Below are 25,429 nucleotides of genomic sequence, written 5' to 3' on the forward strand. Positions count from 1 at the left end.
CCCTCCCCCTGCCCCGGTGGAGGGGGGGGTCTTCCCCCCCCCGGCCTCCCTGTGCTCCCCGTTGCGCGGAGCCTCACAATGGCCTTTGTGAGGTGGGGGCCGGCCTGACCCCGCGGGCGGCTGGCGGCCGGGCGGGCGCAGCACAGGTGGGGGCCGGGGGGGGCGGCGGAGGGATCGGAGCGCCGCCCCCCGACTCCAGTCCGGCCTCGGGGCGGGGGGGGGGGCGGACCCGCCCCTCCCCTCCCAGCCGCGTTTCTCCCTGCTCGTGCCCCGACACCTGGCCGGTCTCCTCCAGTATCCCAGCGCCCCTTGCTGCGGCCCGGAGCGGGGTTTCTGGGCTCCTCCGATCTCTGCCAGAGCGGCCGCGGCGGGTCCCAAACGGGGGGGTGGGGAGCGGGGTTTCCGGGCTCCCCGCTAACCCAGGCTCGTCTCTGTCCTCGCAGGGGTCTCCGCAGCCCGGGTGACGCCCTCGCGAAGCGCTCGCACCCCGCCCCCCCCCCCCCACGCGAGCGTATGCGATTCCTGGGGGGCGCCGGCAGGCAGCGCCGCGGGACCCCCAGCTGAAGCCATGTGAGGGGGCGGGGGGGCCGACCCAGCTGCGCTCCCCCGGCTCCCGGCCCCCTCCCCGCCCGCGCCCGCCACCATGATGTTCCGGGACCAGGTGGGCATCCTGGCGGGCTGGTTCAAGGGCTGGAACGAGTGCGAGCAGACGGTGGCGCTGCTGTCGCTCCTCAAGCGCATCACCCGCACCCAAGCCCGCTTCCTGCAGCTCTGCCTGGAGCACTCGCTGGCCGACTGCACCGAGATCCACATCGTGGAGTCCGAGGCCAACAGCGCAGGTGAGACGCCCTGCCTTGCTCCCGAGCCCCTTCCGCGGCGAGGCGAGGCGGGGCAGGCCGGGCCTGGCCGCGTCCCCCTTCTGCTCTCAGCCGGGTGCTGGGTGCGTGCAGCTGGTGCTGGGGTGGAACAAGGCAGCCGCGCTGTGTTCCCAAAGCCTTGTGGCATCCGTGTCTGGGAGCTGCTACAAGCTTCTCCCTTCGGCGCCGTGCTGCCGCAGCGGTGCGGGGGGACACCGGGTCCGGCGATGCTCGGATTCCCCTTCAGACCCCCACCGCAGGCTCTCGACCTCCAAGCCGCCGGCCTCTCCCCGGCCCCGTTCCCCCGCGTCCTTCCTCCTTCGGCGTTTACATTCCTGAGATTCTTGGAGAGCGCCGCTGGCTTCCCGCTGGAACCCGCCCCCCTCCCGTTGCCTCCGCCCCAAAACCCCCTGTCCGGCTCTGGGGTTCGTCTCTGCCCGTGTCTGTGAAGGAGGGGTGGGCGGGGGGAGAGCGCTCGAGTAGCAAAGCAGGATGTCCTGGATGCAGCCGGCGAGCTGCTCCCGAGCGACCCCGAGGTGCGAATCGCCCCCTGCGTTAGCCGTGGCTGGTTCCGATCAGGCCAGGCAGTCGTGCGAGGGGATTGTCTGCGTGGCTTCGCTCGCACGCTCATCTGGGCTGCTACAGATGACGCCAGCCCTGCGTGGAGGTGGGGGCTATGCTGGACGTGCCACTCCTGCCAAGGGCTGTGCCCAGCTTCCCTGTGGCTCTGCCTTCAAGATGCCTTCTATCCCCAGGGCCTGCTTGCCTTGGCACCGGGGCATCTGCTGCTTGGGTTCTACCAGGGGCATCTGGACCTGTATCGCTGTGATCATTTCAGGCACATGGTGGTGTGAGAAGCCCCTTTATGTCCTAACTATACCTTGGCATCCTGTTTTAGGAGCTGGCAGGGTCTGGGACTGTCCTGACCGGGGCTTTGGGGCAAAAGGAAGTGCTTTTGGTTGGGTTCAGATCGCTGCTGCTCCAGGCGAGGCCACATTTGACTCCCAATAGAGCCGTAGGAGGCTGGTTACATAACCTGTGGTGCCTGGGGTGCACGTATGAAAGGGCTGGGAGGTTTCACCCCAATAGCGGCTGCATTCTCCCAGCTGGGATCACAGCTGGAACTCGTCTCTACAGGGCAGGTGGGACCTCAGCCTTGACGTGTATTCCCCTGCTGTGGGATTTGAGTGCTGCAGGAGGGGAGGGGGGGATACAGAAGCTGAGCTGTTCATGTGCAGGTGGGGAAACTGAGGCAGGAAGCAAAGCCCCACCCTCTGTCATCAGTGGGAGAGCTGGGCGTAGAACCCCGGAGTCCTGGCCAGGCTAAGCTGGTGTCTGGCTGGTCCCTGCCTGCCAGGAGGAGGTGCTCTGGGGGCCCAGGGGTTGATAGCTCTGATGTGGGGCCAGAGGGGGAATAATCTGGGGGTCACGGGCTAATGAGGCCAGTTGGCTTGGGGGTGAGAGCAGTCCTGAGCTGGCCCACAGGACACTCCCCCCCCCAGTTCTTTTCCCTCATGTGGTGCCTGATGCCGTGGGCACCTGACCCCATTCCTTCCCCGTGCACCCACCAGCCTCTGTCTTCGGGTTCTGGCTCCATCCCGCTGCCGACCCCTCTAACCCCTCTCTCTGCCCTTGCAGCTGTGGTGAGCCAGTGGCATCAAGAGCCCAAAGACAAGGTCATCTCCCTGCTCCTGACTCACTTGCCCCTGCTGCAGCCGGGCAACATGGATGCCAAGACCGAGTACATGAAGCTGCTGCAGAAGGTGCTGGCCTACTCCATTGAGAGCAACCTGTTCATCGAGGAGAGCCGGCAGCTGCTGTCCTACGCCCTCATCCACCCTGCCACCACCCTAGACGACCGCAACTCCCTGGCCCTCTGGCTGGGCCATCTGGAAGACCGCCTCTCGGGCGCCTTCTCCGGCCAAAGCCGAGGCCGGGCCGACCCCACCTACCACTCCCGCCAAGGCTCGGACGAGTGGCAGGGCCCCGGCGAGCCGGGGGTGGGGGAGCTGGGCCACGGCTGGCAGGACAAGCCGCCCCGCGAGAACGGACACTTGCCCTTCCACTCTTCCAGCTCGGTGCCCTCGGCTATTAACAGCCTCGGGAGCAACGCCAATGCAGGTACGGGGGCTGGGGAGGGAAGGGGAAGCGGGGGCCGTGCGGTCAGAGATCTAGAGGTCAGATGCACCCCACTGGTTCTGTGCGCTGTCACCGTATCGTCAAGGATACGACATCTCAGTTTGGGACAACGTATTTGCAGGCATAGCACATGCCCCACGTTGGGCTTTGAGATGCAGGGCATAGCAAGGAGGGACCTCCTCAGTCGTAGCTGACGGCATGACATAGAGCAAGTCCTCCCAAAACTATAGTGTCCAGGAAGTTCCTACTGCCTCCCCTGGACGGTCTTCTCTACGCTTCCTGGACACACTGTGATCCCAGGAGGACCTACTCTGTCCCAAGGCCCTGGATTCTTGTAAGGGCAGTAGTAAGACTTTATGGGGCTGTGTGGGGGGAGGTCACACTCTCACCGTGGGCTGAGATCTAGTGTCCGGATGCATCTTGTCCCCCAGATCTAGCACTCAGAAGCACCATGCCAGTTTGGTGTGCTGCTACCGTATTTTCAAGCATACTGCACCCCACCTCTTGGTGTTGGAAAGCGGGAGGTAGAAAAGAAGATATTGCCAGAGTCATAGATGATAGTGTGACGTAGAGCAAGTCCTCTCAGGAACGTAGAGTGTCCAGGAAGGTCCTGCTGCCTCCCCCAGAAAGTCTCTATACCTTCTGGACACTCGTATCTTCTTAGCAGGACCTACTCTGTCGCGAGATCTGAGTTTTGCAAAGGTCGGTAGCAAGACTGTACCTGGTCCTTTATGTGCTTTCCTATAAATGAAGTGCATCCACATCAAGCCTATCCTGATGCTCCCAGCTGCTCACTGGCTGCTTCGGGCACTAGTTGCAGCGCTCAGTCAGCAGCTGTGGCTATGAGGGGGTTGACACGGGGCTCCACCATCCTGGCAGCTGCCTGGTGGACTCGGTGTCTTTGTGCCCCTTTTCGAGCGTGGATGCCCCTGGCCACTCACTGGCTGCTTCCAGCGGAAGCCGTGGCACTCAGGCAACAGCTGTAGCTTGAGAGGGTTAACATGGGGTGCTCCTTCTGGGCAGTGACATGGTGCACGCGGTGTCGCCATGCTTCTGTTCCAGTGAAGCAAGCTGCTTAACGCCCCTTCCACCTCAAACACAATTCTGGGGGCCTGGTTTTGGGAAGGAGAGTTTCATACAAGGAAAATATGTGGACCAGTGGCTTGAAGTTGCAGCAGAGCTGGGTTTAGATCAGACCTCACAAAAACCTGTTTGCTGTCAGAGCAGGAGGCAGAGATGGACCCCAGGGAAGTTGAGGGCTCCTTATCCCTGGAGGGGTTCAAGGAGAGGATGGGCAGCCACTGGGCAGGGGTGATCTGTGTTCTACTTGGGATTTCCCAGGCTTCTGTGCTGTGCTGGTTGCCCCCCTCCCCCCCCATGCTTTCTGCTCCATGCATCGGGGGTTTTAAGTCTCCCCCAGAGGCACTGGGTGCTGCTGCAGCCCAGGCTGAGGATGGGGACTGGGCTGCACCAATGCTTCTGCTGGGACTAACCCCACAGGGTTCTGGGTAGAGGGTCTTGCCCCTGCGCTCAGGCTCAGCCCCACACTGCACTGGGGGCAAGAAGGGATTTTCACCCCTCCGCCCCGCCCCCTGGTCAAACTGGTGCAGACTGGATGGGGGTTCCTTTCCTCTGCAGCGGGGTCACAGCCTCGCCCTGGGGTCTCTGGAGCATCCATGAACCCCCTTTGACAGCAGCAGGATGTTGGTGGCCACAGCCCCCCTGCTCTCCCAGGGGCAGGGGTGGGGGTGATGCCTGGGGCGGTGTCAGGGCTGACGGTCGTGCTGCTCAGAGGTTCGATGCTGGGTTTGTTGGGGCTGGTTCTGCCTCAGGCTGGGGCTCGGACTAATCGTGACCTCTGAGGGTCCCTTCCAGCCCTGCGGCTCTAGGGCTCTGTGCTCTGGACAGCGACACAGCTCGCACAGCGTCTTCATGCTTCTTTTTCAGCAAATAAAACCACTTAAAACACCCCCCTTTGCAATTTTGGGGGGCTGATTTTTGGAGCGTGTTGTATGCGAGGAGACACGGTAAGGAGAAAGGGGGTGTGTGTATCTGCGTTGTATGCAAGGAAATACGGTAACACCGTCTCTGTTTCCTTGCAGCTCTGCCCTGCCAAATCCACCCCAGCCCGCTCAAGCGCTCCATGTCCCTCATCCCCACGAGCCCCCAGGGCCCCGGGGACTGGCTGGGGGGCGAGGAGCTGGGTGCCCGCTCGGCCTTCGGGCCCGGGGACCACGCGCCCCTCTCACCCCAAAGCAGCGTGGCCTCCTCGGGCAGCGAGCAGACGGAGGAACCAGGGGGCAGCCGCAACACCTTCCAGGAGGATGGGAGTGGCATGAAAGGTAGGGCAGGGAGGGGTGCCCCCCCCCCAGCCGCAGCAACCCCCACATCCTTCCCCCCCAAGTCTCACCCCCCTCCTCTTCTCCACAGACGTGCCCTCGTGGCTGAAGAGCCTGCGGCTGCACAAGTACGCGGCGCTCTTCTCCCAGCTGACGTACGAGGAGATGATGACACTCACGGAGCAGCACCTGGAGTCACAGGTACAGCCTCGCCCAGGCCTCCCTCCCCTGCCCCAGCTCAGGGCACTTGGCCAGCCCCCGATGCCTTCGAGGTCTGGGCTGGTGGGTGCCATCTTCTGTGAGACCCACCTTAATGGCAGGCAGGGCGCAAAGAGAGCCCCACGTCCTCCACAAATGCCATGCCGGAGCCCTTCCCTGGTCTGGGGGCACATCCTCCTCAAATGCTGCACTCGTTCCCATCCCCTGCCCCATCTGTTGCTCTGCTTTTGGCTTCCTGCCCTGTGCCCCCAGTCCCATTGGTTGCTCTGCTTTCAGCTCCCAGTCCTGCTCCCCCACCCCCATCTATTGCTCTGCTTGGGATTCCTGCCCCATCTGTTACCCTGCTTTCGGCTTCCCACCCTGCTCTCCCGTCCCTTCCCTTGCTCTGCTTCCAGCCCCCTGCCGCATCCCTTGCTCTGCTTTCAGCTCCCAGCCCCCTCTGCCCCATCTGTTGCTCTGCTTTTGGCTTCCAGCTCTGCGTCCTTGGTCCCATCTGTTGCTCTGATCTGCTTTCGACTCCCCGCCCCATCCATTGCTCTGTTTTCAGCTCCCAGCCCTGCTCCCCTGCCCCCATCTATTGCTCTGCTTTCATTTTCTTGCCCTGTACTCCCTGGTCTCACCTGTTTCTCTGCTCTGCTTCCAGCCGCCTGCCCCATCTGTTACCCTGTATTCGGCTTCTTGCCCTGCTCCCTGGTCCCATCCATTGCTGTGCTTTTGACCCCCTGCTGCACCCCTTGCTCTGCTTCCAGCTCCCAGCCCCGCCCCATCCACTGCTCTGCTTTCTGCTTCCCGTCCTGTGCGCCCTGCCCCATCTGGTCTCTGCTTTTGGCTCCGTGTCCCCCCGGTTCCATCCATTGCTTTCTGCCCCCTGCCCCATCCGGTGTGCCAGGTGGGCCGGGATCCAGGGCCTCCCTCGGCCGCTGCCACCTTCAGCTCCGGGTTCTCCCCGCTCCAGAACGTGACGAAAGGCGCCCGGCACAAGATTGCGCTGAGCATCCAGAAGCTGCGGGAGAGGCAGAGCGTCCTCAAGTCCCTGGAGAAGGTGAGGCTGGCGGGGCCTAGCCAGCTCGGGTCTGTCCATGCAGCTGCTTCTGGGGAGGAGCGGTGTGCGGCTGCTGTGGTCTCGAGACAGATGCGCTGAAACGTGCAGGCATGTGCACACCAACACAGCTCTCCCCCTCACATATATGAACAAGCACACACAGCTGTGCCCCCACGTGTCCATGTGGCACACCTTACCCATGCATACCCACAACCCTTCCCCCCCCCCCCCCACACGCATACACAGGCACACAGACCTTCACCACACATGCATAACCCTCCCCCCACACATCAGTATGCACACAGTCCTTCTTCCCCACGTGTCCACATGCACAACCCTCCCACACATGCAACCCTCCCCCCACATGCATGTGTGTGCGCACACAACCCTCCCACATGTACAGTCTTCTCTCTACACGCATGCACATGTGCACACAACCCTGCTCCCCACATAAGTGTGCACAGTCTCAAGTCCTCCAGCAGGGGGCAGTGCACACCTGCAGTCCTCCCCAGTCCAGCTGGGATTTGAACCTGTGATCCCAGAGGAGCTGAGCCCTGGGTTGGGAAGGGGTGCAGCCAGGCCTAATGCAGTGCCTTGTTTCCCCCCCTCTGCCAGGACATCCTGGAAGGCGGGAATCTGTGGACGGCGCTGCAGGAGCTGCAGCAGATCATCGCGACGCCCATCAAAGCCTACAGCTCCCTGCAGGCCTCGCCTGCACCCAAGGAGGCCGTGCCCGAGCGCCTCGGGGGTCCCCCCAAGCCCAGCCTGGACAAGCCTGGCGGTGGGGCCGAGGACAAGGCCCCCCTGGGCGACAGCTTCCAGGCCCAGCCCCCTGCGCCGGGCGATGGCGAGTCAGCCACCGCCCCCATCCCTGAGGGTGACATCCCGGGGCAGTTCACGCGAGTCATGGGCAAAGGTGAGGGGGCGGGGCGCGCATTGGGAGGGTATGGGGGCATTGGGAGGTTACGGGGAGTTTGTGGGGGACGGGGGGCATTTGTAGCAGGGCCTTAGGGCAATTGGGGGACTAGTCCAGTCCCACTGAAAACCATTTTGGTTCCTTGCCTGCACTGGTCTGTACTGGGAGGCTGCCCAAATGGTTTAGTGCTCCGTTGATCTCCCTTCGGGGCTGGCAGGGTGGGGACAGCGCCTGATCTAGACCCTGGGAGTAGGTGATGCCCAATCCCACCCAGCAAAGAGAGAGTCGGGGGGGGCGGGGAGCCCGGACACCTGGCTCCATCCCAGCTCTGGGAGGAGAGTGGGGTCTAATGGGGAAGGGGATGGGACCAGGCAGGACTCCTGAGTTCTCACAGCCGTGCCCCCCCTCAGTGTGCACCCAGCTGCTGGTGTCGCGGCCGGACGAGGAGAACATCACCAGTTACCTCCAGCTCATCGAGAAGTGCCTGACGCATGAGGTGTGTACCACGGGGCTGAGACGCCTGGGTTCTCCGGGGCGGGGGTGCGGAGCCGGGACGCCTGGGTTCTCCTGACCCCCCTCCCCGCACCCCCGCAGGCATTCACGGAGACGCAGAAGAAGCGGCTCCTGTCGTGGAAGCAGCAGGTGCTGAAGCTGCTGCGGGCGTTCCCCAGGAAGGCGGCGCTCGACCTGCAGAGCTACCGCCAGCAGAAGAGGTAGGGGCGCCGCGACTTCCCTGGCCTCCGCTGCCAGGCCGTGGGAGGGGGCGAGGACAGCAGGGGGCGCTGTGCGTGTGAAGAGTTTTAGGCCTCAGCTGGAGGGGGGGGGACGACGATGACACACGGTGTCGGGGGGAGTGTGACGAGTTTCCAAGCCTCAATCAGAGTGACACGGGGGGGTGCGTGATGAGTTTCTAGGCCTCAGCCAGGCAGTGGTGGGAGGGGGTGCAGGCAGCAGGGGGAATGGGGTGGGGGGGTGTATTTGTGTGATGAGTTTCTAGGTCTCGGGTGGGGAGTGCCGGGTGGGGGGGCAGCAGAGGGTCCTGTGCGGGTGCGATACTGATTTGGGGAAACTGAGGCACAGAAGCTCTCAGCCTGGGAGGGGAGGGGCTGAGCCTGATTCCCCCCACCCTGCCCCCTCCTCTCTCTCTCTCCCCCTCCCCAGCTGGGCCTTCGGCTCCAACTCGCTCCCCATAGCAGGCTCTGTGGGGGTGGGGGTGGCACGCCGGGGTCAGCGCCCGTTCCCGGTGCCCCCCCGCCCCTTGGCCCCCGGCCGCATGGGGCTGCTCAGCCCGGCCGGCCTCGGTGCCGTCTCACCCCGCCACGGCCTCAGCCCCGCCGTCGCCAGCCAGGGTCGCCAGGTGAGCGGGGGCGGGGCCTGTGGACATGGTACATGGGCAGGGTATGGGGGTGGGGGCTTGTTGTGGTTGGAGCATAGTACGTGGGGGCGGGGCCTGTTGCATGGGGCGGGACATGGGGTAGAGCATGGTATGTGGGGGCGGGGCCTGTTGGAGCAGGGCCTGTTATAGGGGTGGGGCTGGCACATGGGGGAGGGAGTGGGCAGGGTTTGGCAGGCAGGGGCGGGGCCTGCATCTTGCCCCGCCCAACTCCCCTCTCCTCACCCCTGCAGAGCCTGTGGTTCGCCAACCCCGGGGGCAGCCACAGCATGCCGGGGCCGGGGCGCAGCGCCGTGCAGCGCACCCACTCGCTGCCCGTGCACAGCTCCCCGCAGGCCGTCCTCATGTTCCCCCAAGGTGAGCCCGGCCCGCACGCCTGGGTTCTGTGCCCAGCCCTCCGGCGAGGGGGCGGGCGGGGGTCCAAGCTCTTTGTGGGGGTGGGAGGGGAGGCGGTTTCTGCCGCACTCCTGGGTTGCATCTACAGCTGCTGTGCGGCGGGGGTTGGAGGAACGCCCCCCGTCCCGGGCGCTTGAGGGGGTGGGCACAGGGCAAATCCTGCCGCTTACACCCCCTGTGCAGAATGCCAGCTGCCCGGCACGGACCTGGAGATCAACCCCACGCTGGAGTCGCTGTGTCTCAGCATGACGGAGCACGCGCTGGGCGGTGAGTGGGGGGCACCCAGCTGGCCCCAGATACCCTGGCTGGGGGCTGCCAGTCCCTTGGGGGGGGGGGGGGGACTGTCCCTGTCTACCTGCCCGCCCGCCCGCCCTTCACGTGCGAGGCACTCATGGGAGGGGAGCTTGTGAAAGGGGCTTTTGCAAGGCAGTGGCCCTCGTGCGAGGCCCCGCCCCTGACTCCACCTTCTTTCCCCCGCCCCCCCATGCAGACGGTACCGACAAGACCTCCACCATCTGAGGGCGCCGGGGGACCCCGCCGCGCCCTGGGACGCTTTTGGGGTTATTCTTTTTCTTTTTGGGGTGCTTCTCAGCAGGGGGTGGGTGACTGCCCCCCCCACGGCCCCGTGGCTGCCCCCCCTCCCCGAGCGAGGTGCGGGGGCGGGGCCGGGGCCGGCCCCTCACTACAATGGCATCATCTTAGACCTTCCGATCGCTTTTTTTTCCTGTTTTCTACTTCTTTTGTTTTTGTTTTGTTTTGTTTCCTTCTGCCGTATAAAGATGTAGGGTTCCCTCCCAGGGGGGAGCTGGGCGTGCGAGGGGGGCGTGCAAGCCCAGGCGGGCCCCCGTGTGTCTGTGCGACACCCCCCACCCTGGCCTCTCCCGGCAGGCCGTTCCGGGAGCAGACAGTCCCAGCAGACGGGGGGAGAGCGAGGGGCCGGTCCGAGTTCCCCCTGCTTTGGAGGGGCAGGATCGGGGCCAAAGCCCCCGCGGGGGGTGCCTGGAGAGCTGGCTCCATCCAGGCTCACCCCGTGCTGGCGTTTGGCCCCTGATCTGGGGGAGGGGGCAGCTATGTGGGAAGGGGGTTGGGGTGGGGGGGCAGTGACATTTCCTGGACCTGATTTAAGTGCCTGGTTTAAAAGAAATAATTAATTATTTACCCCCCTGGGATGAAACTGCCCCCCCACAGGTGGAGACCCCCTTCCCCCCTCCAGCAGAGATGGACCCCTCCAGTGCAAGGGAAGGGTAAAGGGTGGGTGTCCCATAGGGCCTGACTGTTGCACACGTGTGTGCCCCCCTCCCCCCAAGCTGGGCGTACCCCCGGGGGCTGAGGCTGACTCCTCCTCCCCACCCCCCAAGCTCCTGGAAGAGGATGGGAAAGTGTGCTCTCTGTGTGGGGGGGGTGTTCTGCTGGACTCACTTTCCCATGATGCATTGCACCTGTGGCCTCAGTGCATTGTGGGAAAGGTTCCCATGAGCCTTTGCAGCAAGTTGAGGGAGTTTCAGCCTCCACCCCCCAGACGCTTGGGGGTGCAAATGGCCAGGCCTGTGGTGGGAGTGGGTGCGTGCACATGCGTGTGTGTAAGCGTGTCAGTGACTACACTACAGGGGGGTGGGTCCTGGGGGGAGGAGTGTGCCCCCAGCTCCGCCCCCTCAGCCTGGCTTACCCTTTTCCCTGCCCCCCTCTTCTTTGCAGCCCCTAACAGTAAGGTGGGGGGTAAAGCAGGGCCCCCCATGCAGCTTCCTCAGAGCGGGACACTTCCCTCCCACCCCAGGGCTGGGTCGTGGGGTCCCCTGGAATTGGGGGGCGAGGCTGTGCTAACCCTGCCCCCTGGTGGTACATACGTTAATTATGAATTGGTCCCTCCTCCCCCCCGGGCAGCCCCCCCCTTGGTACAAACAAGCTCCCCCGGCCCCATTAAGGGGTGGGGTAAGAAGTCCTCCCCCAGACCCCCCAGAAGGGGGCATGACCCCCCCCTGCGCGCAGGGCCCCCCCTGCTGTTTGTACGTGCCGGCCGGCGGCTCCGGGTTCAGATAGAAGCGTTATTTTAGATACGTTTTATTATGGATAACTTTTGTTATGACTATGGCTGGTAACCATGACGACGTTATTAAAAAAGGCAAAACCCAGCGCCTCTGACGATTGGGGGAGGAATGGCTGATGCGCCCCCCCACCCCCTGGTCTCGACTCCCTTCCTCTCTCTCACCTCATCTCTGGGCTCCCGGGCCGTTCCCCCACCCCCTCCCAGCACCTTATATACAGAGAAATACGGTAAGAGCAGCTTCTGCTGCTTACCTAGCCAGACACAGCCCCTCCCCACCTTGCGCCCAGGCCCCCTGGGGTCTCCCTCTCCCCCCATTCTCCTTCGGGGTCTTTGATGCCCACCTTACCCCACTCCCTCCTGGGGTCTCCCCACCTCCTTGCTTTTCCTATTCCTCCCACCCCTGCCACGATTGCTCTTACCGTATTTCCTGGTATATAACACACGCCTGAACTCTCCCTGTGATCTTTCTACCTCTCCCCGCCCATGGGCTCTCTGCCTCTCCAGTCCAGCCCATGTTGTAGCTGGTTCTGGGGGGATAGGGGGTCTTTTGGAGGCTACAGAGCCCTGGGGGGTGTTGCCGAGGCTGGGACAGCCCCAGGCATGAGGCCAGTCTCAGGGCTGTGGGAGGGCTCACTGGAAGGTCTGGGAAACAGTTTTCCTCCAGACTCACCTCCCCACCCTGCGTTGCAGCTGTGGGCTTCAGGTGCATTGTGGGAGCTGACTCCCACGAACTGTTGCAGCATGGGTTGGGGGTAGAATCAACCCCCCTGCCACCAAGCTCCCTCCTGGCTGCCCCTGGGTGTCAGGACACCCCCCCACCCTGCTGGTGGGAATGAGCCATAGGGGAAAGGAGAGGAATGACACCCCCCCCCCGGCCATACAGCCCATATTGGGCCATAGTCTGAGCTCCTCCAGCTCTCCAGGGGGCCCACAATGTACCATATTGCCCTATAGGCCTCCCTCCTAGGCCACACAGCTTATGTTGGTTTATATTGGCCCATGCAGGCCCCTACTGAGCCATGTTAGGCTGTGCTACCCCCATTAGGCCTTGTGCCCCCAGCTCAAGTCCTGCCATGCCCCCACCCCCCCCAGGCCTGGAGCAGGGGTTTGGGCACAGGTCCCATGGGGGTGGAGGACGCAGTTGATGCTGAGCAGGCACTCGAAGGACAGGCTGGACCCCAGTGGGCTCTTGCACGCTGCAGCTGAGGAGCCCAAGGAGAAGAGGCAGCTGGGTCAAGCTAACATCCTTGAGTCCCATCCCCAGTTGCACAAGACCCTCGTGAGCACTGGAGCAGGGTGAATTCCACCTCGCGCGCACGGTCACAGCCGCCAGCTCCCTGGGGTGAAGCATCCTCAGCCCCCCCCCCATGCACCAGACATGGCACGTTAAGAAAGCCCCTTTTATTCCATGGAGGGCTCTGATCCAAGCTATGTACAGAGGGGAGGGGGGGCACACCAGTATGAAAAGCAGCCCCCCACAGCTGAGCAACACTGGGCAGATTGGGCCCAGCTCCCAACCCCAGGACTGGGTGGTGGGTAGCACTGGCCCAAGGGCCCAGGACAGGGCAAGGGGTGGGAGGGGAGAGGGTCTGGGCTGGGGAAGGTCAATCGCTGGAGTCAGCACTGGCCTCGTCACTGGAGCCAGAGGCGCCATCGCTGCCGCTGCCCTCATCATCCTCGTCCTCAAGGCCCGAGCGGTCGCTGGGGCTGGCGCTGCGGGGAGCCTCGGCCTCGCTGCCCTCCCCATCCTCCTCCTCATCGTCCTCGTCATCGTCCTCCCCCGCGCCCGAGTCGTCGTCGTCGCTGCCGAAGATCTCCTCCTGGTCCCGGGCTGCCCGCTCGTCCTCCTCGCTGCCCCCGGCCCCCGCCTCATCCTCGCTGCCTCCGGCCTCTGCCTCCCGCTCGCTCTCGCTGCCCTTCTCCCGCTCCTCGTCTGCAGGGGGATGGAGAGGCAGGTCTGAGAGGGGTGGTCCTCTGCCAACCTGACCCCGGGGGCTAGTTCCTTCCTGACCCCTACTCCCAGCAAAGCCAGACCCTGCACACCGGGACCCCTCAGGGGTTGAGGCCCGGTCCCAACCCCCAGCCCAGGCTGATGCTGCTGGGGAAGGGGAGAGGAAAAAGTTCCCTGAGGAGAGAAAAACTTCCTGTATTCGTTCTTATATAATGTGTCTAACTGCCCCCCCACAACTCAGCTGCTGGAATGCGTAGTGCGTTATGCACAAGGAAATATGGTAAGAGCTGCATCTGCCACTTACCCAAAAAGAAAGGTTCCCCCCTCCCTAGGCTGTGGCTACTCTTTAATTTTACAGTGCATTATACGCAAGGAAATATAGTAACAGCTGTATCTACTGACCCCGCAAAGAAAGACTAACCCCTCCCTCCCCTGGCTACAGCCACTCAATTACTTTTGCAGCATTTTATACACCGGGGACTACGGTAAATGCAGTTTCTGCTGCTAATCCTGCAAAGAAAGGCTCCCTTCCCCAGGCTAGGGTCACTCTCTTAATTTTGCAGTGTTTTATATACGAGAAGGTACAGTAGGAGTCAGTTCTGCTGTTTACCCAGCAAAAAGAGGCTCACCCCCAAACCGAAGCCACTCAGTTAAGCTTTCTGTGTTATATATCAGGAACTGTGGTAAAAGCAATTTCTACTGCTTGCCCTGCATAGACAGGCCTCCTCAACCCCATTCCCTAGGCTGCGGCCACTATTTTTCAGTGTGTTATACGTGCAGAAATACGGTAAGAGCTGTTTATGCCTTTTACCCAGCCAAAAAAAGGCGTCAGTTAAATTATTTGCGCTATATACGAGGAAGTACGGTAAGAGCAGTTTCTCTCGTTCCTTGGGAACGCTGTAGATAGGAACTTACGGTAGCTCCTGTCTGTCCAGTCCTCCATAAGGCCCCGCCTATGACAGCTCCTGGCCTCTCACCCAGCCACTCTCAGGGGCTGCCCTGCCCCCCCTCTCATTAGCTTAATGAGCTCTCCACTCCCCCCCAGCAGATAATTGGGGGGGGGGGAAGAGCCAGGCCCTGCCCATTGCCCCCAGGAGATGGTGAAGCCTAACAAGGGGCTGCTAATTAAAATGCAAGGCCAAGGTGGTTCCCCCCTGGAGGGAGAAGGGGGTTCCGGGGCCCCCCAATTCAATGGCGGGGGGGAGGAGTCATTGGGACCCTGCCCCACAGTGGGGGAGGTCCAGGGGGTACCTGAGCCTTGTGCCTCCTTCTCCAGCTCCAGGTCTTCCTCCTCCTCTTCCTCGGGCTCGTGGTTCTCCAGCTGGGCCCGGCGCGCCTCCTGGTGGGGAGGGGGGGGGTTAGAACCGGACACCTGGGTCCCCTGCCCCCTCCACAGTAAGGGGGGGGTGGTAATCAGGGGTAATTCCCCCCCCATTTAACCCCTGCCATACCTGGGCTTCCAGCTCCTTCTCGTTCATGTCCCGGTGCTTCACCACCAGCACCGCGTTGGTGCCCGACTGCACGCCCGCCTTGGCCCGCCGCTTGCTCAGCCGCACCCTGGGGGGGCAGGGGTCAGTGTGTTATACGTGCAGAAATACGGTAAGAGCTGTTTATGCCTTTTACCCAGCCAAAAAAAGGCGTCAGTTAAATTATTTGCGCTATATACGAGGAAGTACGGTAAGAGCAGTTTCTCTCGTTCCTTGGGAACGTTGTAGATAGGAACATACGGTAGCTCCTGTCTGTCCAGTCCTCCACAAGGCCCCGCCTATGACAACTCCTGGCATCCCTGAAGTCCGCCCACCCCTTTGTGGGAGCTGAAACCCCTCCAGCGCATACATACAGGGAAATGCGGTAAGAGCTGTTTCTGCTGCTTACCTAGCAAGGCACAGCAGCCCCCTACTAAGACTGAGCCCCCCAGTCAGGATCCAGCCTCCCCGCCCCACACTGGGATCAGGTTCCCTGAACACCCCCCCCCCCCAGGGCCCAATCCCTGCCCTCCTGTGTGCTCTCCAGATCCCCCTGGCCAGGATGAGGCCCCTGGCTCCTCAAGGCCTGGGCCCTGTCTCCACCCGCTGCCGCCCGGATCCAGCCCCCCTGTGTGTGTGTGGGGGGGGGCGGGTGCACCTGTACTGTATTTCCTGGTATATAACACACGACAGAATTAACTGAACAGCCGCAGCCGGGGTGGGGGTGGGGGGTGAGCTTTCCTTTGCTGGGTTAGCAATGCAAACTGCTCTGGCCATACTTTCCCCCCTCCCAGGACGCCACGGTGCCTTCTCCACCATGCCAACCCCCCAGCCAGGACTGGCCCCCACCTGGTCTCGAGCTCGTTGTAGTAGACGCCGTCGCCCTCGCGGAAGATGAAGAAGTAGTTCTCCTCGTAGCCCTTGCTGGCCTTGTTCTTCACGTTCCAGTTGTACTCGCGCGCAATCTTGTAGTCGTAACTGTGGGGGGGGGGGGGTGCAGAGTCAGCAGCTCTGGGTCTGGAGATACCCCCCCACTCCCCTCTGCCCTGGCACATAGCCAAAGCGCCCCCCCCCCCCAAATCCTGGCAGATCCTGAACCCTCCTGCCCTGGCACAGAATGGGGGTCCCTCTCTGACAGCTTTGCCCCCCACCTGGCCCCCCTGCAGCACAGCCAGGGGCCCATTTCACCCCCATATCCTGCCCCCACCCAGCCATATGCCAGGATACCCCCCTACCCCAGATCCCAGCACCTCTCAGGGATCTCCCTACCCCCCAGCCCCTGGGCTCTCTACTTCCCCCACAGTCTCCGGTCCAACACAGCTTCCTCTGCTGTTTTTTGGTGGGGTCTTCTGGGGGCTGCTGAGCCTTGGGGGTGGGGCACTGAGGCTAGCCCGGCCCCTGGTTCGAGACCCAGGCGTATAGGCTGCAGTGCCCCCCGACAGAGCTGGGCACCCCTTCCCCTGATAGCTCTTGCCCCAGATCCCAGTGCCGCCCCCCCCCCCCCCCCCGGCACAGAGCCAGGGACCCCCCCACGCACATGTCCTCGGGCGCGTAGTCCATCTCCTCGTCCTGGTCCCTCTTGCGCTTCCGCAGAGTCTCTTCCACCGGCAGGAAGTAGGCGACAAACTGGTTCCCTTCCTCGTCCATCATGCCCCTGTCATGGGCAGCGGGGGCTTAATAAGCTGGGGGTGGGGTGGGAGGAAAACACTGCCTACTGCCCCCCCTTCTGCCCCCCTGCAGCACCTGATCATGGCCTGGGACATCATCTCCAGGGCGGCGGCGCCGCTGGTGTCCTTCGGGGCTGGGTCCGAGTCGAAGATGACCTGGGCGCAGGGGTTGATCCACATCTGGAAAGCCGGGGGGGAGGGAGAGACGGTGAGTGGAGTGGCCCCTGACCCCCCACTCCCACCCCAGGACCACCCCCTCGCTGCATCTCACAGCCACAGGGTGGGGAAACTAAGGCACGGGGAAGCTAAGGAAGGCAGAAAGCTGCCTGCCAGCTTTAACCCCCCCGCCCCCGCCAGCACACCTTGAAGCTGAGGGGATTTGAAGGGTCGTCCGTCCCCCCCTCCGAGGGTATAGCCTTACCTTGAAGTCAGGGAACGCAGGCATCACCTCCACCGGCGTCACTCGTGGCTTGCTGTAGTGCTGCGTGATCTGGGGACAGACAGAGATGGTGAGCGGGGGCCCCCAGGACCGTCTCTTCACCACTTCGTATGTTAGAAACCCTTGTCCTGTCCCCCCTCCGGCACCTCTCTCTTAACGACCCCCCTCCCCGGGCCTGGCCTTGTTAGTCCGGGGCCGCGGACACCCCAAGGGTCGAGCAAGGGGCATCGCGACCCTCTCTGCCGTGTCCGCGATTCCCTTCATCGTCATCCCCAGCTCGTGCCAGCGGGTTTAAGAGCTGTCCAGGACTCCCCCTGACACTCCCATCTCCAGGTACCCCTCTCCCACTCGTTTGACAGTCACTTTAAGGCTTAAAGGTACAGTGCCGTGCGTGCGTTGCTTTCAAGGGCCCCGTTTAGGGTCTGGCTCACCTGCTTCTGAGCATCCTCAAAGGTCTTCTCGATGGCGGCGATCTGGCTGTCACGGTCTTTGTAGATCTCCTCCTCCGTGAACTGCTGCTTCACGGACACCCCGATCCTGGGGAGGGGGGGACAGGAAGGGAGGGGGGTGTCAAAGGAGGACAAAGGATGCTGGGAAAGCGGCTGCGCACCCCCCCCAAGCCTGGAGAACCCTGTGCTACCACACGTGCGTACAAGCGTGTGCGAAGCAGCACCAACGCCGACCCCGGGGCCTAACGACAGCACTCACTTGACTTCCGGCTTCTCGTTGGAGACCCCGTAGCGGTTGAACTCGGTGGAGATGTACTCCGTCTTCCGCATCCACGGCACCACCTTGGCGTGCTGCTGGGACCTGGGGGTAGGCGGGTGGGGGGGGGGGGGGCTCAGGGCTGGGCCGACCCCTCCCGCGTGCGGCCACGACGGCCCCGTTCCTCGCGGACGGAGACCCCGCGAGTCCGGCATCCCCCCCCCCGACGGGCAGGCACCTCTTGGAGCTGGTGGGGGCCTGGATCTCCTCCTCCAGCAGCTTCTCGTCCGCGGGGTCCAGCAGCACTAAGGGGGGGGGCGGGGGGAGGGGGTTAAACCGTGGCAGCCCCCCCCCCCACCCCAATTTGCACGTGCACAAGGGCCTCGCGCCGGGCGTGCGCACGTCCCATCGGTCACCCAGGTGCGCGCGCGCGGCCCCCGGCCTCCCCTCGCACGCGCGGGCGCTGACCGTTGGGGTCGATGCGGTAGGTGTCGGGGTTGATGAGGTCGATGGTGACGCCCAGGTCGGGCTCCGTGAGCAGGTCGTGCTTGTGCTGCTTCTCCAGCGACGTGGCCTTGTACTGCACGAACCTGGGGGGCGGGGGGGGGCACGTGTGAGCCCCCCCTGCCCCCCCCGTGTGCCCCTCCCCCCGCCCCGCCCCGCCCCGCCCCCGCTCACCTGTTCTGGTCGAAGGGGTAGGTGATGAACTTGGGGTCGAAGGGGATGTCGGGGAGGCTGTTGCAGTATTTCACCCGGCACACGACGCCCGACCTGGGGGGGCAGCGCGGTCAGACCCCCCCCAGCTGTGGGAGGGGGAGGGGGACTGGGGGGGCGGGGGGGCTCACCTCTCCGGCAGGGTGCGGTGGGAGTTGGGCCTGCGGGGAAACAAGAGGAGTCAGAGACGGGGAAACTGAGGCACGGGACCCCCCCCCAGTGGGGGAGGGGAGGGGAGGGGGGCACAAGGGGACCCCCCGCCGTGACGTCATAGGCACGGGGGGGACGGGCTTACCGGTGCCCGGGCTCCTCCCGCTGCGCCTGGGTCTGGATGGTGGGCGCCATGGTGGAGCGGGGCCGCGGGGGCCACTGCTACACCGCCGCGCCGGATGGGGGGGGCGCTCGGGGCTGCCCGCCGCGCGCCGGGCCGGAAGTCGGAAGCCGCCGTTCGGGGGGGGGGGCGCCGTCAGGCAACGCGGAGGTCACCTGGGCGGGGGCCTTCCAGGGGCGGCGCGCGCGCCAGGGGGGCCTCTCACAGGGCCGGCGCGGCCGCGGGGCACGGCGGGAGATGGAGTGCGGGAGGGGAAGGGGGAGTCTGCGCATGCTCCATGAGAGGGTGGCGCGCGTGGCATGCTAGGAGCTAGGCTCAGCGGGAGGGGGAGGAGCGCGCGCGGGATGCTGGGGGATGGAGTCGTTGGAGAGCGGCGGGGCATGATGGGAGCGCAGGTAAGAGGCGGCCGCGGGGCATGCCGGGAGTCCTAGTCGCTGAGGGCTCGAGGGCCGCGCGGGGCTTGCTTGGGAGCGGTAGTCAGGGAGGAGGCGCGCGGGGCACGCTGGGACACGCCCGGTGGGAAGCCGCGCGGGGCACGCCGGGAGTTCTAGTAGCTGAGGGGGCCGCGCGGGGCACGCCGGGAGCCGTAGTCGGGGAGGCGCCACGCGGGGCACGCCGGGAGCTGTAGCTGTGGAAGCGGCGCGCGGGGCACGCCGGGAGCGGTAGTCTGAGGGCAGGCCGGGAAGATGGCGGCCCCGCAGCAGCAGCCGCCGCCGGCCGCCCCCGCGCCGCCCCCCGCGCCCGCGCCCGGCCCGCAACCGCCGCCGCTGCAGGCCCAGGTGCAGGCGGCCGCGCAGGCGCAGGACTTCGACCCCGTGCAGCGCTTCAAGCTGCTCATCCCGCAGCTCAAGGAAAGCTTGCAGGTGGGGGCGGGGCCTATGCAGTGCGGCCGGCAGGGGGCGGGGCTTACACGCATACGCGGGGGCTTCGGAGTGGGGCGGGACTATCCAGTTTGGGGCGGGGCTTGCGAGCAAAGGTGTGGGCGGGGCTTGGTTGGGGCGGGGGCGTGGTCTGCGCGCGTGATGGGTGTCTCAAGTGGGCGGAGTGAAGGCTGCTTGCCTGGGGGGGTCGCTACCCCCATCCCCAATGCACACGCATGTGCACAGCCACCACATCCCCCTTGCACACACACACACGTGTGTGTGTGTGTGTGCGTGCCCAGCTCTCTGCGTGGGTGCGTGCACCTGCGCGTGTGCGTGCGCGTGTGGTTTTTCAAACCAGCCCAATATTGACTTCCCGCGCCGGCGACCCGCCCCCCGGCCTAAAAATAGCAAGTGAGGAGAGCGAAACCGCGGCGCACGCGTGTGCGAGCGCGTGCGTGTGTGTGTTTGTCTCCTGGCGTCAGCGGCGTGTGACCGAGGGTTCTGGGAAGTGACTCACCCTGGGCGAGCCGGCCTCGGGATCCCAGAAACCCGGGCGGGCGGGACGGCCCCGAGCCTCGGCCCCAGCCCGGCTGTGTGCGCCGAGCGCTGCGCCGCCCCGCGCTGCTTTCCGTTCCGGCTCCTCTTCCCCCTGGGCGGGGGGGCGGGGGGGCAGCTTTGGGGGTGGGTAGAGCGAGGGGGGCAGGTTGGCGGGGGGGGAGGGGGAAGAGCAAGGGGGCGTGTTGGCGGGGGGGAGATGGGGTGGATGCAGGAGGGTGGTGGGCGCTCGGGGGGAGTGCAGGGGAGGCAGCGAGGACGGTTGTGGGGCTGGGGGAGGTGATTGAGGAGGAGAGGCGGAGGGAAATGGGCTGGCTGAGTCTGCAGAAGGGAAAGGGGGTGCGGGGGTGGGGGGGGTTGAATAGCAGCCTCCAAGTCCCTGCAGGGGGGCTGCAAAGTACAATGTTCTCAGTGGGGGCAGACGACAGGACAAGGAGCAATGGGCTCAGGCTGCAGAAAGGAAAGTTGAGGTTGGAGGTTAGGAAGAAGTCCCTCACTGGGGGCGGCGAAGCGCTGGGGCAGGCCACGCAGGGGGTGGTGCAGTCTCCATCCGGCCCGGTGCAAAGCCGTGGCTGGGGTGATGCAGTTGGGGCTGGTCCTGCTTGGAGGAGTGGTGACCTCTGGGAGTCCCTTCCCGCGCTCTTTGTCTAGGATTCGAGGATGACACAACACAACACAACACAACACAACCCGTGCGTAAAAAAGAAAACAGAAGCTTTGCTGCTGTGTTTACTTGAATCCAAGACAAGGGGTTTCCCCCCAGTCGGCATGGAGGGGGAAGCACCTCGTCTTAGATTTGCACACAAAGCAGAGGGGGAGCCCGGCTCTGATGCTGGCCCTCGGCCCCGGTCAGGGCTGGACTCAGACCCACAGCAGTCTCCTCCCCCCACCCCCACACACCTTGCCCCCTGCAGTTTCTGCCCCCTTCCCTCCTCTTTATTCATAGATTCATAGATTCATAGATGTTAGGGTCGGAAGGGACCTCAATAGATCATCAAGTCCGACCCCCTGCATAAGCAGGAAAGAGTGCTGGGTCTAGATGACCCCAGCTAGATGCCTATCTAACCTCCTCTTGAAGACCCCCAGGGTAGGGGAGAGCACCACCTCCCTTGGGAGCCCGTTCCAGACCTTGGCCACTCGAACTGTGAAGAAGTTCTTCCTAATGTCCAGTCTAAATCTGCTCTCTGCTAGCTTGTGGCCATTGTTTCTTGTAACCCCCGGGGGCGCCTTGGTGAATAAATACTCACCAATTCCCTTCTGTGCCCCCGTGATGAACTTATAGGCAGCCACAAGGTCGCCTCTCAACCTTCTCTTGCGGAGGCTGAAGAGGTCCAGTTTCTCTAGTCTCTCCTCATAGGGCTTGGTCTGTAGGCCCTTGACCATACGAGTTTAAACCATACCTTTACTGTCAGGAGCAGCTCAGCGCCAGCTCTCCTGGGCACGGAGCACATGGAAACACCATCCCCTGCCTGCCCATCAGCAGCGCCAGCACTGCCGCGTGGCCCCGCAAGGGCCATGCTCCCACCTCTGGGGAGGGACTAGAGTCCCAGCAGCGTCTAAAGCAGGGGCAGAGGCAGAGGCAGAGACTGCTGGGGGGAGGCTGGGGGCGAGGGGTGAAGAAGGGGGGACAAAGGTTAAGGGGGCTGCCTGGCCCCCTCCAGCCAGCCGCTGCAGCGGGGGCTGGGGCGGCAAACTGAAGCCTGCCCTCCAGTAATTAGATTGTGTATCTGGAAAATTATAACAAGTATGTACATTTTCCATATTGAGAATGTAACGTTGGGGGCGGCTTGTCTTAGATTCAGGGTCGACGTAGATTCGAGTCAGTGGGGGCCGTACGCCAGTGGCCTAGGGCCGTGGATCCGAGTCTGAGGTGGGCGCGAAAGCCGACCTAAAATAGCCATGCGCTGTATTCCACCGGGTGGAAGGAAAACACGACGTCCAAGCCAAAAATAATCGCCAGATGCTGCTTCCTTTGCGCCGCCGTGGGTCGAATCAACGGACGTCTCTTCTTTCCGACTCAGGAAACAGCCTCTACCCGTCGCCCGAAGCGGTTTCCACACCTGAGCTCACGCTTTTAGCGAGCGCTGGTTGCTCGGGGGGGCTGGGCGGGTTTCCAACTTGCCTCCGTCCAGGTTGCTTGGTTGCAGGGTGCTGTCAGCGGCAGCCGCCCCCCCCCCCGGTCTGTGACGTGAGCGTGCGATGGGTGGCCGGAAGCGTGTCTCGGCGCATGTGGCTGGTCAGCCCGGCCCAGGCTAGGACACTTGCTATGGAAGGTTCCCCGTGTTGGTGGTCACGACACCCCCGCTCCGTGCCCACATTTTCTCCCTCTTGGCCGGGCCCTTCCAAGGCCGGGCACCCAGAGCTCGGTCTGCTCATTTTGGGCTTTACTAGCTGTCCTCCCTCATGGAACGGGAGCATCTTCCACTTCTTTTCTCCAAGCACGGCTCTTTCCTCGTTCGTCTCTCCTTCCTGACTCCGAGCAAGCGCTTTCACTCCCCGCGCTGCCTATCCGGCTGTCCCACGGTCTCCCGAGGTCCTTGGTTTTGCTGTATCCCAGTGCTGCTGCAGCCCAGCTTGGGAGTTAAAAACAGCCTGCGGAATAGCTGCTCCTGGTACCGGTGCTCCTAACCAGCAGCAGAATTGCACAGCAGCTTAATTGGGGGGGCGGGGGGTGGGAAAAGAGAGAGGGTCCTTAACACTCCTGGAAGCCACTCTGGCTGCTGCCTGAATAGAAATGCCACGGCCTTTGCCAGAGGGTTGGTTTTTGACTTTGGATGGGCCAAGATTTTGGGGATCCACCCCAGGTGTGGTTGTTCCAGAAGGAGCCGGGCTAGGGAAACTTGGTCTTGTGCCTCAGTTTCCCCCCGGGTAAAAGCAGTGGTCTGATCGCAGTGGTAGCCGTGTGTGATAGCAGCTCTGTGATAAGCCCCCGAGACCCCCTGGCTTTGCCCGGAGGAGGGGCGCCGGGTCTCTCACTCTCCGTCTCTCCCCAGAACCTGATGAAAGTGGCGGCCCAGAACCTGGTGCAGAACTCGAACATCGACAATGGGCAGTGAGTGTCCCCCCGTGGTGAGCTGAGGGGTGGGGGGGGTGCTTTTCCTAGCCCTGGGGCCAGATGGATGTCACCCAGAGCCCCGTGCCCCGCTTCTCCAGTGGCATAGGGTTCCCCACGGTGTAAATCAGGAGCAGCTCCATGGATAACCCCCCCAATGCACACTGATGTCAGTCAGGGTGGGAGGCGAGCTGCTTAGGGAATGCCCATATGTACAGCTCCTTGCACCCCGGGCTCCCAGTCCTGCCCAGTGGGGGATGAAGTGATTGATGGGGACTTTATCCCTCCCCCTCATTTGCACCCCCTCTTTGAGACCAGGCTGGGGGGGAGGGGAGGGGTCTGGTGTATAAATCTCCCCCACCCCTGGGGTCACCCTCGCTCCTAGCGTAAATACCGGAGTATCCGGTCTGCTTGCGGAGGGGGCTCTGCCACAGTTCAGTCCTGTTCTTCCTGCTCCTTAATTCTGGGGGGGATTGCTGGATCCCCGCCCGCATTAGGACCCCTCCCCCCTCCCCAATTTCTCTCGCCCAGGAAGAGCAACGATGGCCTGGTGCAGCGCTTCGACAAGAGCCTGGAGGAGTTCTACGCCCTGTGTGACCAGCTGGAGCTGTCTCTGGTGAGCCTTCGGCCCGGCCCCCCCGCGCGCATGGCCCTGCACATTGTTGGAGGGGGCGGGGGTGCGGTATCCAAGGCGGGAAGGTGGCGGGTTCACACCCAGCCCCGGGATCTGGCTGCCACTCCAGGCTCGAAGAATCAGCCCCCAACAGGGGTGACAGGCCTGGTGTCGGGTCCTGGATGCCCCTCGATGACTGTTGGGCACCCAGCAGGGCCCCAGAGCGAAGGCCTTTAGGGGCACAAGCAGAGCCAGGAGCTCTCCTCCGTGGTGGGGGGTAACAGCAGGGGTAGGGGATGGCATGCTGTTGGCACGACACCCCGCCCCTGGGCTGATGGCTCCGCCCCTCCCACCAGCGCCTGGCCTACGAGTGCCTCTCCCAGAGCTTCGACAGTGCCAAGCACTCGCCCACACTGGTGCCCACAGCCACCAAGCCGGACGCGGTGCAGGCCGAGAGCTTGCCCTACACCCAGTACCTGAGCATGATCAAGGCCCAGATCTCGTGTGCCAAGGACATCCACAACGCCCTCCTCGAGTGCTCCAACAAGATCACCGGCAAGGCGCCCGCCCAGCCCGGCCCGTAGCCAGGGACGGGACCCTCCAGCAGCCTCGGCCCCGCTGGCGTAACCCCCTCGCAGTGCCGCAGCCATGGTTCGAGTGCTCCTCCAACGTGGGGGGGTTTTCAGGGACCCAGTGCCTCATGCTGGATCATTTCCCAGCATGATCCCCGAGCTGTCTGCCTGGGCCTGATTTGCCACCACCTGGTCACTGTCGATTTTCCACCCCCCATCATCAAGCAGGTGTCAACCCCCCAGGACACCTCTGAACCCCTCCTCTGGGAACAGATGTTGGGGCTCTAGAGACGGCAGCAGTGGGGGAAAAACAGGACAAGCTGTGCTGACACGGCCCTTGTGCGACGGGGGCAGCTCACGTGAACAGAGACGCTGACAAGTGAGGAAACACCGCGCGTGGCGACGAGCACCAGACCTCGTGCAAAGGGAGACCAGGGACAGCTACAACTGGGAGGAAAAGCCGCTTGGATCTGCTTGGTTTTCTCATCCGCTCGTGCAACCGGGAGGCTCCTCGTGTGACGGGCACCGGCCCTCGTGCGAAGGGAGAATGGGGGCACCAGGAATTGGGGATCCAGATGGTTTCGCTTCCAGTTTGTCCTCAGTTTCCCCCTCCTCTGCACCAGCTGCTGTGCTTGGAGCTGCACCTGGGGGAGATTGGACGTGTGGTCCTCATTCCCCTCGCCTGCTCTCTGCCAGGTTTGTCTCCTAAGATACTTTCTGTTCAGCCCAAAGTGGCTCCAGCTGGGACCCCCAACCCTGCAGCCCCCATCGGACTGGGGCCAGGGTCATTGGGGCGGCCTCCAGCCCCCTCGCGCGGGGAGCTGTGGCCATGCCTTGACCCCAATGAGTCAGACCCAGCCGAGGCCTCTTGCTGCTCTGTGCTAATAAAGCCTGCTTGGGGGGGGCCCGGACGGCTCCCAAACCCCTTGGTCCTCCATGTCCTGTGCTGTAACTTGTAGCTGCTCTGTGGAAAGAGGGGGATGCTGGGAGTTGTGTTCACTGCCCCCCCCCAACGGCACTGGCTGCTGGTCTCAAGCATTGAGGCCTGGGGAGAAGCATTGTGTGCGCACATACACCCTGGTGTACGTACAGATACCCCATATATGAACATGCACCCTGGTGTGTGCACACCTATAACGGGTGAGTATATATATGC

The 25,429-nt window shown here is 63.6% G+C and overlaps 3 protein-coding genes across 5 annotated transcripts; 2 read left to right on the top strand and 1 right to left on the bottom strand.

The window, feature by feature from the left end:
• The first annotated feature begins 553 nt into the window (after positions 1-553).
• On the top strand, positions 554-11,430 carry SAMD4B (sterile alpha motif domain containing 4B). 2 transcript variants are annotated; one of them, XM_059718665.1, is made up of 12 exons: positions 554-839; positions 2,496-2,978; positions 5,099-5,338; positions 5,427-5,536; positions 6,444-6,596; positions 7,212-7,512; positions 7,923-8,008; positions 8,107-8,225; positions 8,674-8,869; positions 9,139-9,262; positions 9,485-9,568; positions 9,792-11,430. In XM_059718665.1, the coding sequence occupies exons 1-12, from the start codon at positions 644-646 to the stop codon at positions 9,818-9,820; spliced, it is 2,121 nt and encodes a 706-aa protein (XP_059574648.1). In that variant the 5' UTR covers positions 554-643; the 3' UTR covers positions 9,821-11,430. The 2 variants fall into 2 exon arrangements, with proteins under 2 accessions (XP_059574648.1, XP_006264822.1); XM_006264760.4 differs by having other exon boundaries at positions 6,510-6,596.
• A 1,301-nt stretch (positions 11,431-12,731) lies between these two features.
• Positions 12,732-18,754, bottom strand: PAF1 (PAF1 homolog, Paf1/RNA polymerase II complex component). Its single transcript, XM_019495172.2, has 14 exons — positions 18,583-18,754; positions 18,419-18,448; positions 18,252-18,344; positions 18,042-18,163; positions 17,812-17,878; positions 17,577-17,678; positions 17,300-17,405; positions 16,851-16,919; positions 16,506-16,609; positions 16,300-16,416; positions 15,612-15,740; positions 14,748-14,853; positions 14,548-14,635; positions 12,732-13,278 (listed from the first exon to the last, which is right to left on the bottom strand). Exons 1-14 carry the CDS (start codon positions 18,630-18,632, stop codon positions 12,950-12,952), a joined length of 1,512 nt encoding a protein of 503 aa, XP_019350717.1. The 5' UTR covers positions 18,633-18,754; the 3' UTR covers positions 12,732-12,949.
• A 193-nt stretch (positions 18,755-18,947) lies between these two features.
• MED29 (mediator complex subunit 29) lies at positions 18,948-25,205 on the top strand. 2 transcript variants are annotated; one of them, XM_059718669.1, is made up of 4 exons: positions 18,948-19,013; positions 23,030-23,088; positions 23,620-23,704; positions 24,058-25,205. In XM_059718669.1, exons 1-4 carry the CDS (start codon positions 18,963-18,965, stop codon positions 24,283-24,285), a joined length of 423 nt encoding a protein of 140 aa, XP_059574652.1. In that variant the 5' UTR covers positions 18,948-18,962; the 3' UTR covers positions 24,286-25,205. The 2 variants fall into 2 exon arrangements, with proteins under 2 accessions (XP_059574652.1, XP_059574651.1); XM_059718668.1 differs by lacking the exon at positions 18,948-19,013 and adding an exon at positions 19,290-19,481.
• The last annotated feature ends 224 nt before the right edge of the window (positions 25,206-25,429 follow it).

This window comes from Alligator mississippiensis, chromosome 15, assembly GCF_030867095.1.
Source record: "Alligator mississippiensis isolate rAllMis1 chromosome 15, rAllMis1, whole genome shotgun sequence".
Taxonomy (NCBI): Eukaryota; Metazoa; Chordata; order Crocodylia; family Alligatoridae; genus Alligator; species Alligator mississippiensis.